The 13,375-nt window shown below is 36.6% G+C and overlaps 2 protein-coding genes across 3 annotated transcripts in view; both read right to left on the reverse strand.

The window, feature by feature from the left end:
• Window positions 1-384: 384 nt before the first annotated feature.
• LOC107691702 (pannexin-3-like) lies at window positions 385-6,048 on the reverse strand. Its single transcript, XM_016490480.1, has 6 exons — window positions 5,959-6,048; window positions 5,038-5,229; window positions 3,415-3,557; window positions 1,848-2,062; window positions 1,025-1,758; window positions 385-443 (listed from the first exon to the last, which is right to left on the reverse strand). Exons 2-6 carry the CDS (start codon window positions 5,219-5,221, stop codon window positions 385-387), a joined length of 1,335 nt encoding a protein of 444 aa, XP_016345966.1. The 5' UTR covers window positions 5,222-5,229; window positions 5,959-6,048.
• A 1,365-nt stretch (window positions 6,049-7,413) lies between these two features.
• The window catches only part of LOC107691639 (homeobox protein PKNOX2-like), a 66,097-nt gene continuing 60,135 nt past the window's right edge, over window positions 7,414-13,375 (reverse strand). For both annotated transcript variants that reach the window (XM_016490365.1, XM_016490366.1), the window contains exons 7-12: window positions 13,216-13,351; window positions 12,680-12,777; window positions 10,623-10,742; window positions 10,339-10,415; window positions 9,980-10,158; window positions 7,414-8,739 (exon numbers count right to left, since the gene is read on the reverse strand). In XM_016490365.1, coding sequence (XP_016345851.1) covers window positions 8,498-8,739; window positions 9,980-10,158; window positions 10,339-10,415; window positions 10,623-10,742; window positions 12,680-12,777; window positions 13,216-13,351 — 852 coding nt within the window. In that variant the 3' untranslated portion in view covers window positions 7,414-8,497. The remainder of the gene's footprint in view (window positions 8,740-9,979; window positions 10,159-10,338; window positions 10,416-10,622; window positions 10,743-12,679; window positions 12,778-13,215; window positions 13,352-13,375) is intronic.

A 13,375-nucleotide genomic window follows, 5' to 3' on the forward strand; every position in this document is an offset into this window, starting at 1 on the left:
ATTTCACCTACTTACAAAAGAGAACAAAACGTCAAGTAAAGATCCAGTTTTCAAAGAAGTATGGAATCCACAAACATCAGATAATAAGAATGAAAAGAATAAATAAAGATATAAAAATGCTCAAGTTTAAGAAGGCTAACTATTGGAGGCTTTTTTCAAATTGTCAGTACAGACTTTAAGTTTTTATTCCTGAGGTGATTTGTGTAAGAAATTCATAAGAATTATTTTAAATCCAGATATTGTTGTGATTCTGGAATATAAAAAAGGAGTTCTAGCTATTGGGTGTTCTAGTCTATCTTCATCTTTACTTCATCTCAGAGGTTTAGCTGTTCTACAGGGCCCTCTAGAGTCTGACTGTGCTGCTTCAGTCCATTGGCTGGTGCTTTAGGCAAAACAACATGCTGTAGTCTCCTTCAACTCATGGTACCCCTGGTGGTTAGGCTCTGTAAAGAGACAGAGAGTGCTGTTAGGGGCATTAATTTTGGGTTAAAAACCTGATGTTAAGTGCGAAAAACTTTTGTAAAATAAAGAGCACAATACGGCTGCTAGAACTTATGAAGAATTGTTTTTCTTTAAAGCCTCCTTTAGAACAGATAACATTGTTTTATATGTACAATTTTTGTGAGATATATTAGCAACGATTGCCCAGACTTCCAGAAAAGTGGTATGAATTAGGCCTATTAGACTTTTTTCACTGATTTTAAAGCTGTGGAATTCAGTAAACTTGGTCATGGAAATATGGTAAAAATATTTAAAAATTAGCCATATTTTTTAATAAACACATACAATGTGCTTTGAGAAGCAGACTCATATTTAAATGCTATATATGGTTCATTTTTTGCACATTATCTCTTCACACAAAATAAAATGATGTTTACACATACAGTAGGGGACACAAATGGTTTCCAACATCATATATCATAAATTTATGTCACTTTGATGATTTTCTGAACGTCCCATATGACAGCCACGAAAATACCAACGAGCAGGATGCGTTTAAGTATATAAATGAGAGTGACTGTACCAAGCGTCATGTCTTGTTCCACAAGAGGGCGCTGCTCTGGACAGTTCACTGCGTTTCCTCTGGCTGCTCCCAGCACAGTCATGATGTCTACTAGATTGAGTTTGCCTTCCTCTCTGGCCTCTCTAATCTCCTGCTCGAGCTCCTCGGCAGCCTCTGCCGCCTCTTCGGCCTGTTCCCCCATCAGCACGCCCTTAGCACCCTTCAGTCGAGGAGGCGCAAGAGAGCAAACGGCCCTCAGGCGGCTGTACGATCGCAGCTGTGCTACATTGGCGCGCAGGAAGAGAAGCAGCACGTTGAGATCGTTAAGCGGGCAGCCCAGTTTCTGACCACTCATGAGCCCCAATCCGGGCAGCACCTCATAAAGGGAGAGGAAGGTTGTGTCCCAACAGAACAAACGCAGCAGGCTAAAGAGAACAATAGGAGCTAGCAGCACATAGACAGCACCGTTAGCTACGCTAATGACCTGAAACACAAGTAGACCAGTCATTTTACACTGAACTAGCTCAGGCACCCAGGGCTGGTCACGGAGGAGGCCGGTGCGCACAAAGCAACTGAATTCGTCTTGTAGAAAGGTGGAGAAGTGGAAGTAGATCAGGTAGAGGCACGAGGCGGACATGAAGGTCAGGAGCAGGAAGCCTCGCAGGAAGAGCATGCTAACCAAGAAGTAGGAACCATGCTTGCACTGCATGTATCTCTCCAACAGGGGGTACTCAAAGTAACGCTTACGCTTGGCTCTAAACAGACAAAAATAAAACGATTTTCTGTTCAATATCTGAAAAACAAAAAATACTTCTTTAAAATAAGATGTATGATTTGCATATACCTCTCAAGCTCAGCCTGAAACTGCAGTGGATTTTCTGATTGCTGTTTTAGGTCCAGGATGCTCTGAGCCAGGCATACAGAGCGGTTGTAAGACTTGTCCAGCTCGTCGATGATGAAAAACAGGTCAGAGGTCAGGCTGGGCACGGCTAGATACCACCAAATCAGAGTCGGCAGGTACATCATCATGGCCATGACCAATAAGGAGTATGGAAACATCTGCACAAGCAAGACCAAAACCAGTCCCATCATGAGAAGAATGGTTTACTGTAGATTTTATGACAGAGTACAATAGTAACATTTATTTATTTATACATATCACTTATTTATTTATTAAATAAAATATTATTTTTTATTTAGAATATATGTATTAATATGTATTTACATTTATTTACATATTCAATAAATGTTATATATTATTTACGTATTGATTTATAATATTAATATTTATTTATTTTTAAGTCTCTGCTTTTCTCACACAGAACAACCTCCTGGAAAGCAACCAAGTCATTATATTGGAGAGGTGAGGTGTCCAAGTTGCAACATCTAGCTACTGGGGTGCCTCAGGGCTCAGTACTTGGACCACTTCTCTTCTCTGTCTACATGGCATCACTAGGTTCTGTCATTCAGAAACATGGCTTTTCATATCACTGCTACAGGCTCTTGTTCTATCCAGGCTGGTCTATTGCAATGATCTCTTGGCAGGTCTTCCAGCCACTTCTATCAAACCTCTACAATTAATCCAAAATGCCGCTGCAAGATTAATCTTTAATGAGCCGAAAAGAACCCACGTCACACCTCTGTTCATCGATTTGCACTGGCTACCAGTAGCTGCTCGCATAAAATTCAAGGCATTAATGTTTACCTACAAAACCATCACTGGCTCTGCACCCCTTTACCTAAATTCATTACTTCAGAGTTATGTGCCCTCTAGAAGTCAACGATGCATTATTGTGCCATCTCAAAGAGGCACAAAATCACTTTCACTGACTTTTTCATAATCTGTTCCCTCTTGGTGGATTGACCTGCCCAACTCAATAACCGAGACATGTCATTTGCACTTACGTATTGTTGCTCTTTTGTTAGTTTTGATTGCTTCTATTGTCCTCATTTGTAAGTTGCTTTGGATAAAAGAGTCTGCTAAATGACTAAATGTAAATGTAAATGTATTTACCTATTCAATAAAAATAATACATTTATTTATTTATACAACTTTTTATAATTATTAATCTCTCAGATTTGTCTCAAATGTATGATAGAATTAAAATGACACAAATGAGACAATTGTTGACAAGGTAAAATTAGGAGATATAAAACTCTGATTTTGTCATAGTTCATATTCAAGTTCATATTTAAACTCCTGGCTTTTAATTGCAGACTAGATCTTGGCAGATCAGTTTACAGTTTCAGATCTTCTAAAACTCCATATAAAATCTTGTTTTTCTCTTGAAAAGCAAGAGACTTAAAGAAAAGTTTCCATTTGCTTTCCATTTTATGATGTTGTCTAGGAGCAACAGCTGAGACACTGAAAAATCTCATTTGTGATGTATTTTCTGAATGTTTTTACTCACTTTATGTACCCACAGTGAACGTTCTTCTAAGTTCCCATCCGTGTCAAACTCATGGTGCATGAGAGAGTCCCAGCAGTACGTATCCACATATGCTGCCTGCTTTATTGTGAAGTTGTTGGGAGGAAAGCAGCTAATCTGTGGGCCTGGGAGGAGAAACAGAGAAAATGAACATGCTGAGACATAAACGACAGTAGCATCACTTGATGCTGTTTAAGTGGAGAATCTGGATGGCATGTCTGTAATAATGCTAGATCTTTTCCAGGGATACAGATGGCGAAACCACCAAGGCAGCCAGGAAACACCCTTCTGTGGAGAGCTGCCTGGGCGAGAGGGTGTGACCCAGCTGCTGAGAGGAGGCCAAGCCCTACTTTATATAGACAACTTAAACATCTGTGTCACCCTCCAAAACCTACAGCCAGCCTCCAATTTACTGACTGAACACAACATGCCCCAACCCACGACTATTATGGATAACTGAGCTCCACCGGACATCTTTGCAAATTATATGATAACAAATTGCTTCAAACCAGGAGAGATATTCATATACATCGAAGCTAAATAGCTAAATAGCTAAATACCTAAAAGCTTCCATTTTAATCTATTTATGCAAACAAATATACATTGGCCTCAAAATCTCTGAGACCACACTGAAAATCAATATATAATGTAATATAATTATTATATACATTAATATACATTAATAGCTAAAGATTCTGCAGGATCTATCAATCAATCTATCTATCTATCTATCTATCTATCTATCATCTATCTGATTACTATGAAAACTATGATGATGGTTCACAAATGCTAGATAACATGATCATCAGGTTTTTTGTTACGTTGATTAGACAATAAAATGTAATAAAAAAGCTACTAGACTTTTTGCTCCTAATATATTATCCTGCATTCTTTTTTTGTAAACTGTATTAGCATGTGACAAAATGTTCCTTCCACTGTAAAGTTTGTTGATGTATCCTAACCAAAATGTTGCCAGACCACTATCAGAGGCAGGGAGAATCAGTCTGCTTGCCTTGCACGTCTCAGTTTAATTAGCATATCTTCTCGTTAGTCTGAAATAGAGAGCTGGGAAAGAGCAGACTGACTGTAATTACAGACCCTTGTCATCTCTACACGTCTCTCTTAATCATCCTCATGCCAATTAACATCTGTGTGAGCTGATTGCAGACCAGCTCCAGAGGAACTGATTGCAACCTCAAATTCAACTGCCTACACAAAACAGACAGTTCTTTCCAATGCACTGATGGCAGGAAAGCTCAAGTTAGTGGCATTTATAGCCAGCAATTGACACTCATGCCAATCTAGTCACTAAAGGTTTCTCCCCTGAAAGCAACTCCATTTGGTTTGCGATGTCATATAAATTGCTAATAATCATTAGCAGATGCTTAATTCTCATATTTCACCACGGTTTCCCTTCCTAAGCAATGTAGATAGTGCTGTCACCTCAGATGAACATTAATTACATCGAGCGTTCCATCAGCCCAGCCCTCAAGCTAATGGTCAGTCAATTAACTCAAGGGCTTGCGAAATTACTGCAGTGCTGGTGCTGCTCTGATGTCCTGTGATTCTCGCGCATACACATAAGGAGAAAAAAGAGCTGCTAACCGATAGAAATCTCTCTGGCAAAGGCCATGGACACCAGAAGGAGCGGCAGGCCCACAGAAACAAACTTGATGACTTTATCCAATGGCAAATCCAGCTCCAGGTGTCGAATGCGATTGTCCCCATTACTATCCCTCAACAGGGCATCAGAGAGCATCGCCTGGGCGGCCGTGTTGGCGATAGACATGCTGGCAACTGTGGACGGCAACAGAAAAGGACAAAGATATGTTTTGGTTAACAGTCGTTGAATCATCTGTGCTGTTATTCATATAGACATTTTACACAAAATATGTCCATTAACATCAACATGAATGTATAAGGAACACCTTTTCTTATCAAATAGCATTTTGATGATGCGGTTTAATAGCAAGCGATACAAGAACACATATAATGAATGATTAGTCTTGCATGATAAAGTATCAAATTAAGCCTTCTATGAAATTATTCCATTAAACAGTAATTATGTCTTCCATCTTCAAACAGAAAACAAATGAACTGGAGTGAAGAAGAGTTTTGGTCTTACAACTGTGGTCCGAAAATCTATTCAGGACAAATTTGATGGCACGGTAAGGAATATATAAGCCCAACATCAGCAACACACGCCGTTGATGTATTTGTCAAATCAATATGCAATTAAGAACTTAAAAATGAATTTGAATGTTAAACAGGAAGCGTCCTGTAATCGTCCAGTTCAATGCTACTGACAAGGCAAAATGTGAAAAGAAAAGTGCAAAACATGCAAATAAAAGCAATGTACAAATGTACAGTGTGAAACCTGAAATATCCAGGATTAATTTCTTTAGGTTGTAAGGTATGAAGCATTGAGGAAAATTTGTCATTATATGGTTTAGAATGATGCAGGGTCTTAACATATGTTAAGAGTGGAAAAAAACAAACAAACTTATTTTTGTACAATTACAGTACCTTATGAATTCCCAGTCCAGTAGAAGTCTGTATTGTGGATCAATCCAGCAGTAAACTGGTCCTGAGGCTGGAGAGGAGAGGGATGCTGGCGCGGGTCTTAAGTACTGGAGGAGGTCTGAGCAAAATGAGAGGCTGTACTGGGCTGGGTTATGGGGTAATTAAAAGAGTTAGAGAGGACTTTTGAGCCTGCTGGGGGAAAAGCAGAGAGAGGGAGAGAAGGTGGAGATGGACTGCAGATCTACTGAATTCCCTAAACGTGCTCATCAGCCCTGTGGCACCAGTCCACTTCAAATATACCCGGCTATGTGGCTTTTCTTGCCTCTGTCATTTCCCAGGTTATTTATACTCTCTGGCCCTGAACAGCCCTGCCTCAAGAGAGCATGTACAAGACTGCCACAAACACTGTTATTTCAGATGCATACAGACCTTCACAAAGTTTAGAGCTACTCAGTGTGTTGTTTAACCCATTCATGCGTTGAGGATGTTCATTTGAACGTAGCGTGCAGCTTGTAAGCATAACTTTTGTAGAAACCTATGCGAAAATTCAGATTAAGAAGTTTGCAATCCGAGTAAACGTCCAGAAATGGCCACATGAATTAAACACCTGCACATGACATAGTATCCAGCAAGTTGACTGCTCATATGAAAGTGTTTTATAACATCTAAAATCACCTAAAAATATTCACAATAAAATAAAAAAGACGGAAAAAGAGTGGAGACTTTGGCAACTGTAGTTGCCAGTGGCCTTGAATAGGTTTAAAAAAATTTTTGCAGAAAATCACGAGGTTTTATTTTTATTCACAGCTAGAGCTTTTTATAAAATCTAACTTTCCCTTAAGGTCATAGCTATTTAGGTTACAAAAATTATGACCAGAGTAACATTGAGATATAAGTAATATTCCAGGCCTTGGGTCTAGATATGTATTCTGCAATCCTTGTGTTGCCCCTAAACCAACATCGACAAAATGGAAAATTATGCTTGTGTATTATTTCTGGGAATATTATGGTACCTGCTCTGGACATCTAAATCTAAAAATTATATATATATATAAACATATCAAGAAAATATTCCTGCACCATGAGTTCTTTGAATATATTTGTTTCTGTTTTGTCACAAGGTAGTTATTTGTGCTATATACTACTATAGTTTTTATTCATCTTGAATTAGCTTTTATTTTTATCGGGTTTTTTTGTGTCATTTTCTGCTTTTGATATCTCTGTTCATTATTTACATGTTTTTTATTTTAGTTTTAGTTTAGTGCTTCAACTTTTACAAGTGTAGATTTTTTTTATATATATATATATATATATATATATAGAATTTATCTTATTTAAGCTCAGTTTCAATGAAGACCTTTTTTTAATTGTTTTAGTTTGAATATAATCATTTAGCAACAATTCACATGAATTAATTTGTAGTAACTATATATTAGTTTGCAAATTGACACCCAGGTCTACCAGAGTCATAGTTTTTTAATTATCAAAAATGGTCTACTGAAACACAATAGATTATGAGAACAATGTATACAAACAAATAATTAAAAAGCTCCCCTATCATCACTTGCTCTGGAAGAACCATTTAAAAAAACAACCAAGAAAAGGATAATGAGAAGCATGTACTTCACAAAGACCAACTGCAATAACATTCAGAAACATCCTGTCTTTTCTAAACATCACATCAGAAACAGGTGATTAAATCTGTAGACACAGTAAGCTGAGAAGCTCTTCACAGTTTTTGTTTTTCGTCCTTCACATAAAATAAAGAGGGGCGTTTCAGGGTGTGATACGCACCTGTAAATATGTCTTTTTTTCCTGCAGTTTTCTTCAGTAAACGTCATTTGTAGGTCCTACAGTTTCGGAAGGGCACGAGAGTTTTGTTCCGTACACGTAAGAAATGCTCTCTCGACATGCGTTTGTTTTGAACAAGGCTGATGTTTTTGACTCAGCCGGTGAATAGCAGGCATTCAGCGGACAGCATCCTTGTTGATTGTACCACTGCCTTCTGACAGTTTCGAAAATAAATAAGAAGTGTCTGGGTAAAATGCATCACTATCAAATGTACATACATTGTGCTGTCAGGCATTTAGATTGTTTATTTTTTAGACTGAATATTTTGTTAATTCTACAAAAAGAAAAAGAAAGAAAGAAACATGCCTAAAACATCCACTCATTGCATGGTTATCAATATGACTGTAAGAGGGTAGACATTATGTCATGCTAAAGACACCTGAGAACCAAAGAGACATATTAAACAAAGTAAGGCTTAAATGGATTATATGCATGAGAGTAGCATGAGCGCTTGGCTAACGGCCCAATATACAGTACGTTCTTTTCACAATGTTCTGTCCTCCTTCAGATTCTCACTTTAACATGAACTTTATTCATTCCTCGAGTCCATAACAGGCCGCTCCTCTTCATTCTCATTGGATGTTCCGTGGCACTTAGTGTCCACTGGAAACCTTCAGGTGGTGTTGAGATGTGTTGCCATGGGGATGAGTAAGAGTTAAGCCAATTTTGTCAATTTCATCGATCTGATCCTTTATTCAAGTCCTTCGTTGTGGTTGAGGCCCAGATCTCTCCGAGACATCTGTCTGCCTCCCTCGCTTTCTTCATCCTCTTCTTCATCTTCCTCCTCGTCGATTCCCTCCTCTTCCTCCTCTTCGTCGTCCTCCTCCTCTGTGCCATCCATGGAATCCTCAGTTCCTCCCAGCATGGCATGCTGCATCGCCAGTGTGGCGGAGTCTGAGGACAGAGGCTGCAGGCCGTCCATGCCCAGAGAATCTGACAAACATACACACAGAAACACAAATACATATATACTCAATTGCAAAACATCTGACAAAAAACTTTTTTCTGATATATATATATATATATATATATATATATATATATATATATATATATATATATATATATATATATATATATATATATATATATATATATATATATATATATATATATATATATATATATATATATATATATATATATATATATATATATATATATATATATATATATATATATATATATATATATATATATACACACACACACTACACTACCATTCAAAAATTTGTGATGGATAAAAAAACTGTATGTTATTGAAAGACCCCTCTTTTATGCTCAAAAAGGCTTTTTTTTAATAATATTGTGTAAAACCATTATACTGCTAAATATCACAATTACAATGAATAGAATAGAAATGAATAGAAATTTCAAAAGAACAGCATTTATTTGAAATAGAAATCTTGTAACATTATAAATTAAATTATAAATGAAACATCAATTATATTTCTTATTATTTATATTATTATATTATTATATTATATTATTATATTATTATTTTTAATCATTTTTTTTATTTACTTCCAAAAAATACTACAAACCCACATTTTTAAATGGAAGTGCATAATAAATATAATGTATTACATGTAAAAGATAATGTATTATGTATAGTATATTCACTGCATAAACTATAACTCCCATTCCTTTTCAAGTCTGAAAAAGTGACAGAAATTATTAAAATCTAATGGAAATTTAGTAAGTGGACATTATATATTCAACTTTGAAGACGAATTGATTTTTTAAATCTCTAAATTAATCATTTAATAATTAATATTTATTATTCAATATATATGTTAGTACTATCTGTCATTAGAGAACTAAATTGAACTGAGAATACAATTTAACTGACTCGTTCTGAATAATGATACTATTGTCTTCTGTAGAACTTAGAGCTGAATTGAATATTTTCTTATAGCTGAATTGAACTTGTTTTATAATGGATGAATTTGTAGTTATTGAACTTAATTAAACCAACCGACTTGAGTTGAATAATGACACTATTGTTGTCATTGAATTCTGAAATTGTCTCATATTTGATGAGGTCTGCATCACCTGTTTATTACAGTAAAGCTGCTTTGAAACAATCTGTATTGTATAAAGCGGTACATAAAAAAGGTTACTTGACTTGACTTGACTTGACTTGACTAGAGAATGTGTTCATATTACTGACTGTCTGAATTGTTTGTGGAGTGGGATCCGTGTGTCTGCAGGACTCCAGCTACAATGGAGTCGGGCCAGAAGCGCTGTGTGGGTCTGTGCTGAGATTTCATCTTCTTGGCTTTGGGAGCAGGGTCAGGATTACTGGCATCCAGCATGGGCTGCAGTATACGCCTGCGGGCATTGATAAACCTTTCAAAAGACAGGAGAGAGAGAAAAATGATGCGGATAAGACATATACCAGGATTTTTGCTAGATACTACATGCAAATATTAAACAAGTTTTGTGATTCTGTTTGTGGCCATTAGATGGCGCCATTTTGCTGTGAATTACACCGTAAAAATACTAGTGCAACAAACCAGTCGTCCTTACCAGTTGTTCACCTGTAATAAAGTAAGATTTGTTTGTGCTGCGATCTGTCTTTTCTCGTCTTCTGTAGGATAAGGATGCTGGAAAACCAAAAAAATGTATTATACGATATTATTTAAATGGTATACCTTTATTTTTAGTCGTTTTGAGTAAATGTCCATGTTTATATTTATCTATGTAAGTTCTAATGAAATTAAGAACCAGATATGATTGAAATTAAGTGCATTTTAAACTCCCCAAGCCTCCCTTTGGTTTGTAGGGCAATCATGTAAAGAAGAAATTCTCACCATGAGATGCTGGAAGAGCCAGGAACGCATAATGTTTGTGGCATGTTTGGGAAGGACGCCTCTTTTGTTTTTTGATTTCCTGTCATCGCCGTCCAAGAGTGAGGACAAGTCCAGGTTCACCTTGGAAGGAAGAGAGATGAGAAAGTGAGTGGGGGAGAAAGGAGGGGTAGTTGCCACGGAAACAAAGAGAGTTCGCCAGTCACCATTTCTTTGGCAGGGGCAAGAAAGCCTTCAGTCACCATAGCAACGCAATGGGAGTAATGATACCTAAAATTAAAGCCAAGGAGGGTACATTTACTGAAGCCTTTACTCAAGTAAAAGAGCTACGGAAAATGCAGTCAATTTTTCTCTTTTCATCAAACTTATTATATGCTCTGAAGTACGATTAATGTAAGGCGAGCGAAAATGCAAAAGAGTTTTAATGGATGCATGCTAAATTAACTATTTTCTTTTGGTTTACGCCACTCTGAGACTGGCATATTAACATTTCAGAGAAGTTTAAGATGCATAATCTGCGAGAGCTCCGTGTGCGAATAAATAAATGAATAAAAGAAAAAAAAGGAAAAATTAACATTTCCACTTTGAAAATAAGGATAATTAATTTCATGCTACCATTGCCACTGAAAGCCATAAAAAGCAGCAGCTCCCCACTGATCTTAAAATTTTTAAATAAATAAATAATAATCAAGCTCTAAAAACAACCTCCTCATTACATTTGCAGCTGGGTGTCATGTGGTTCTTTCCCCATTCCTGTACTCAAACTACACACACACACACACACTAACGGGGGGAGAGTGTGTAAGTGTGTGATTCAGGAAGCAGGGTGAATTAATTGGAGGCTTCATGCAGGGGTATTATTACTGAAAGCTTATCAGAGATGTAGCTACGGGCGGAACTCTATTCCCAGCCTGCGTGTGGTGAAGCGCCTCGGCCTAAAGTTGGGTATCCACACAGGCTCCAGCTGTCTATCAAACCCCAACTCACCTGACTCATAGTTGACGGCATTAAAATAAAAACTAACAGTTCTAGAATTCCTAAATAACTTGCAATATATCTGCACTTGAAGTGAACAAACGCATCATGATCTTAACTACACGGCAAGTATTGATGTGGAATGTCACCTCAGGGTGGTTGCTAACAAATAGACCAATCAGCTTGAACTTTGATTTCATCAATAAAAAAAACACCAAAAAAAAAAAAGTAATAAAGGAGGAACAAATATATCATTTTAAATAAATTATATCTTTTTATATCATTTTACTATATCATTTTAAATAAATTGTTTCTAAAACAAAAAGCTAGTAATGAAAGAGGAACAAAAGCAATTCATAATATTCATGTACATAAATACATAGAAAATTCATATATATATATATATATATAATTTCAAATACATTGTTTCTTTTATTTAATAATAAACACAATGATATAATAATTAATTAAGTTATTGTAACAGAAATGAAAATTTAGAATTAGAATTAATTGTAAATAATTTTAATAAATTAAAATTATTAAAATTTTTGCAATAAGGCCCCCCATTTTGGGCCTTATTGAGATGAGCAAGAGAAAAAAAATCATAATCTTATGTAAAACCATTCTTACATAAATTGTTGCATTCTCTTAATGGGGCAATTAATGTATGAACAGATTTATGAATTAATTTCACAGAAATTTGTTCTGCTTGTGTTTCATGAATAAAAGCCAGTGCTGCTCTAAATTAACAGGCCTCAAAAAGAGTCATCATTTTTTGTAGGCATCAAAATATATAAAACTATAAGTGTCTGAAGCCATGTAAATGCATAACAAATAATATTTATGTACTATGTATAATTTAAAAATCTATATATATATATTTAAATATTTAATATAGACAGAAAATATAAAGTGGATGGAATAGCATGTCAGAAAACTTCTTTTGCTTCTTTGCAACAGCAGCAGTTCAGTGTTGTAGACATGGTGCTGTAGTCTAGAAATAATTCAGCAGAATTCTACAGCTTCAGTATTTGTGAAGATACAGTGCTGTGAGCAAGTGTTGTCTGTCGAGCGGCTGCTCTCACCTGATTGTTTTGGATTTGGATGGTTCCCTGTGGTAACCCCTGGGTCAACACCTGTCCCTGTGAGGTAAGCATTGCCACCGGTTGATACAGCGTCCCACCTGTGGGAATCAGTCACAGACACAGGAGCGTGGTTAACACAGACTTTCCCTGCCTGTTGAAAACATACTGTAATTACACTGCAGCACAAAAACAAACCATTTCACCTCCCTTTCACCGCGCCAAAATAAAACTAAAGGGTATTCCTTCCTAACTGCTAAAGAGGAGAACAAGGAGTTTTTGTTTTGCTGCTAATTAGCTTGATTTCACAGTAATTAGTTGTTTTTTATTCACAGTATGAAAGTACTGTTCTGTGTGAGACGGCTGTAAAGAGAGAAAATTAGTAAAGAAAGAGCTACATAAATGTAGATAATGTGCATTACATGGAAGTCCGTATTTGCTTCCACCAGATGTCACGAATTTGGAAAGGAAAGCTGTTCTGAAAGCTGAGATCTCTGAATTTATAGCAAGCAAAAGGGACTGATGATTGGCCTCCTCACCTGAGACCACCTGAGAGTTGATAGTGGTCATGGCAACGTTGTTCTGTTGCAGTGAACCGGCAGGGACCACAATCCCAGAGGGGTTTACCGTGCTGGAGACAGAGGTGAGCGATGGGGATGAGTTCTGAAGCAGGTCCTATAAGAGGAGAACGAAACACTG

Source organism: Sinocyclocheilus anshuiensis, unplaced genomic scaffold, assembly GCF_001515605.1.
Source record: "Sinocyclocheilus anshuiensis isolate Anshui unplaced genomic scaffold, SAMN03320099.WGS_v1.1 scaffold186, whole genome shotgun sequence".
NCBI classification, from domain to species: Eukaryota; Metazoa; Chordata; class Actinopteri; order Cypriniformes; family Cyprinidae; genus Sinocyclocheilus; species Sinocyclocheilus anshuiensis.

Bases quoted from the DNA above. Each gene is read 5' to 3' on its own strand.
- LOC107691702 (XM_016490480.1), bottom strand. From the start codon at position 5,221: ATGTCTATCGCCAACACGGCCGCCCAGGCGATGCTCTCTGATGCCCTG. The intron at 2,063-3,414 runs GTGAGTAAAAAC...TTGCTTGTGCAG, and splicing joins GTTCACTGTGGGTACATAAA to ATGTTTCCATACTCCTTATT. The intron at 1,759-1,847 runs GTATATGCAAAT...TTGTCTGTTTAG, and splicing joins TTTCAGGCTGAGCTTGAGAG to AGCCAAGCGTAAGCGTTACT.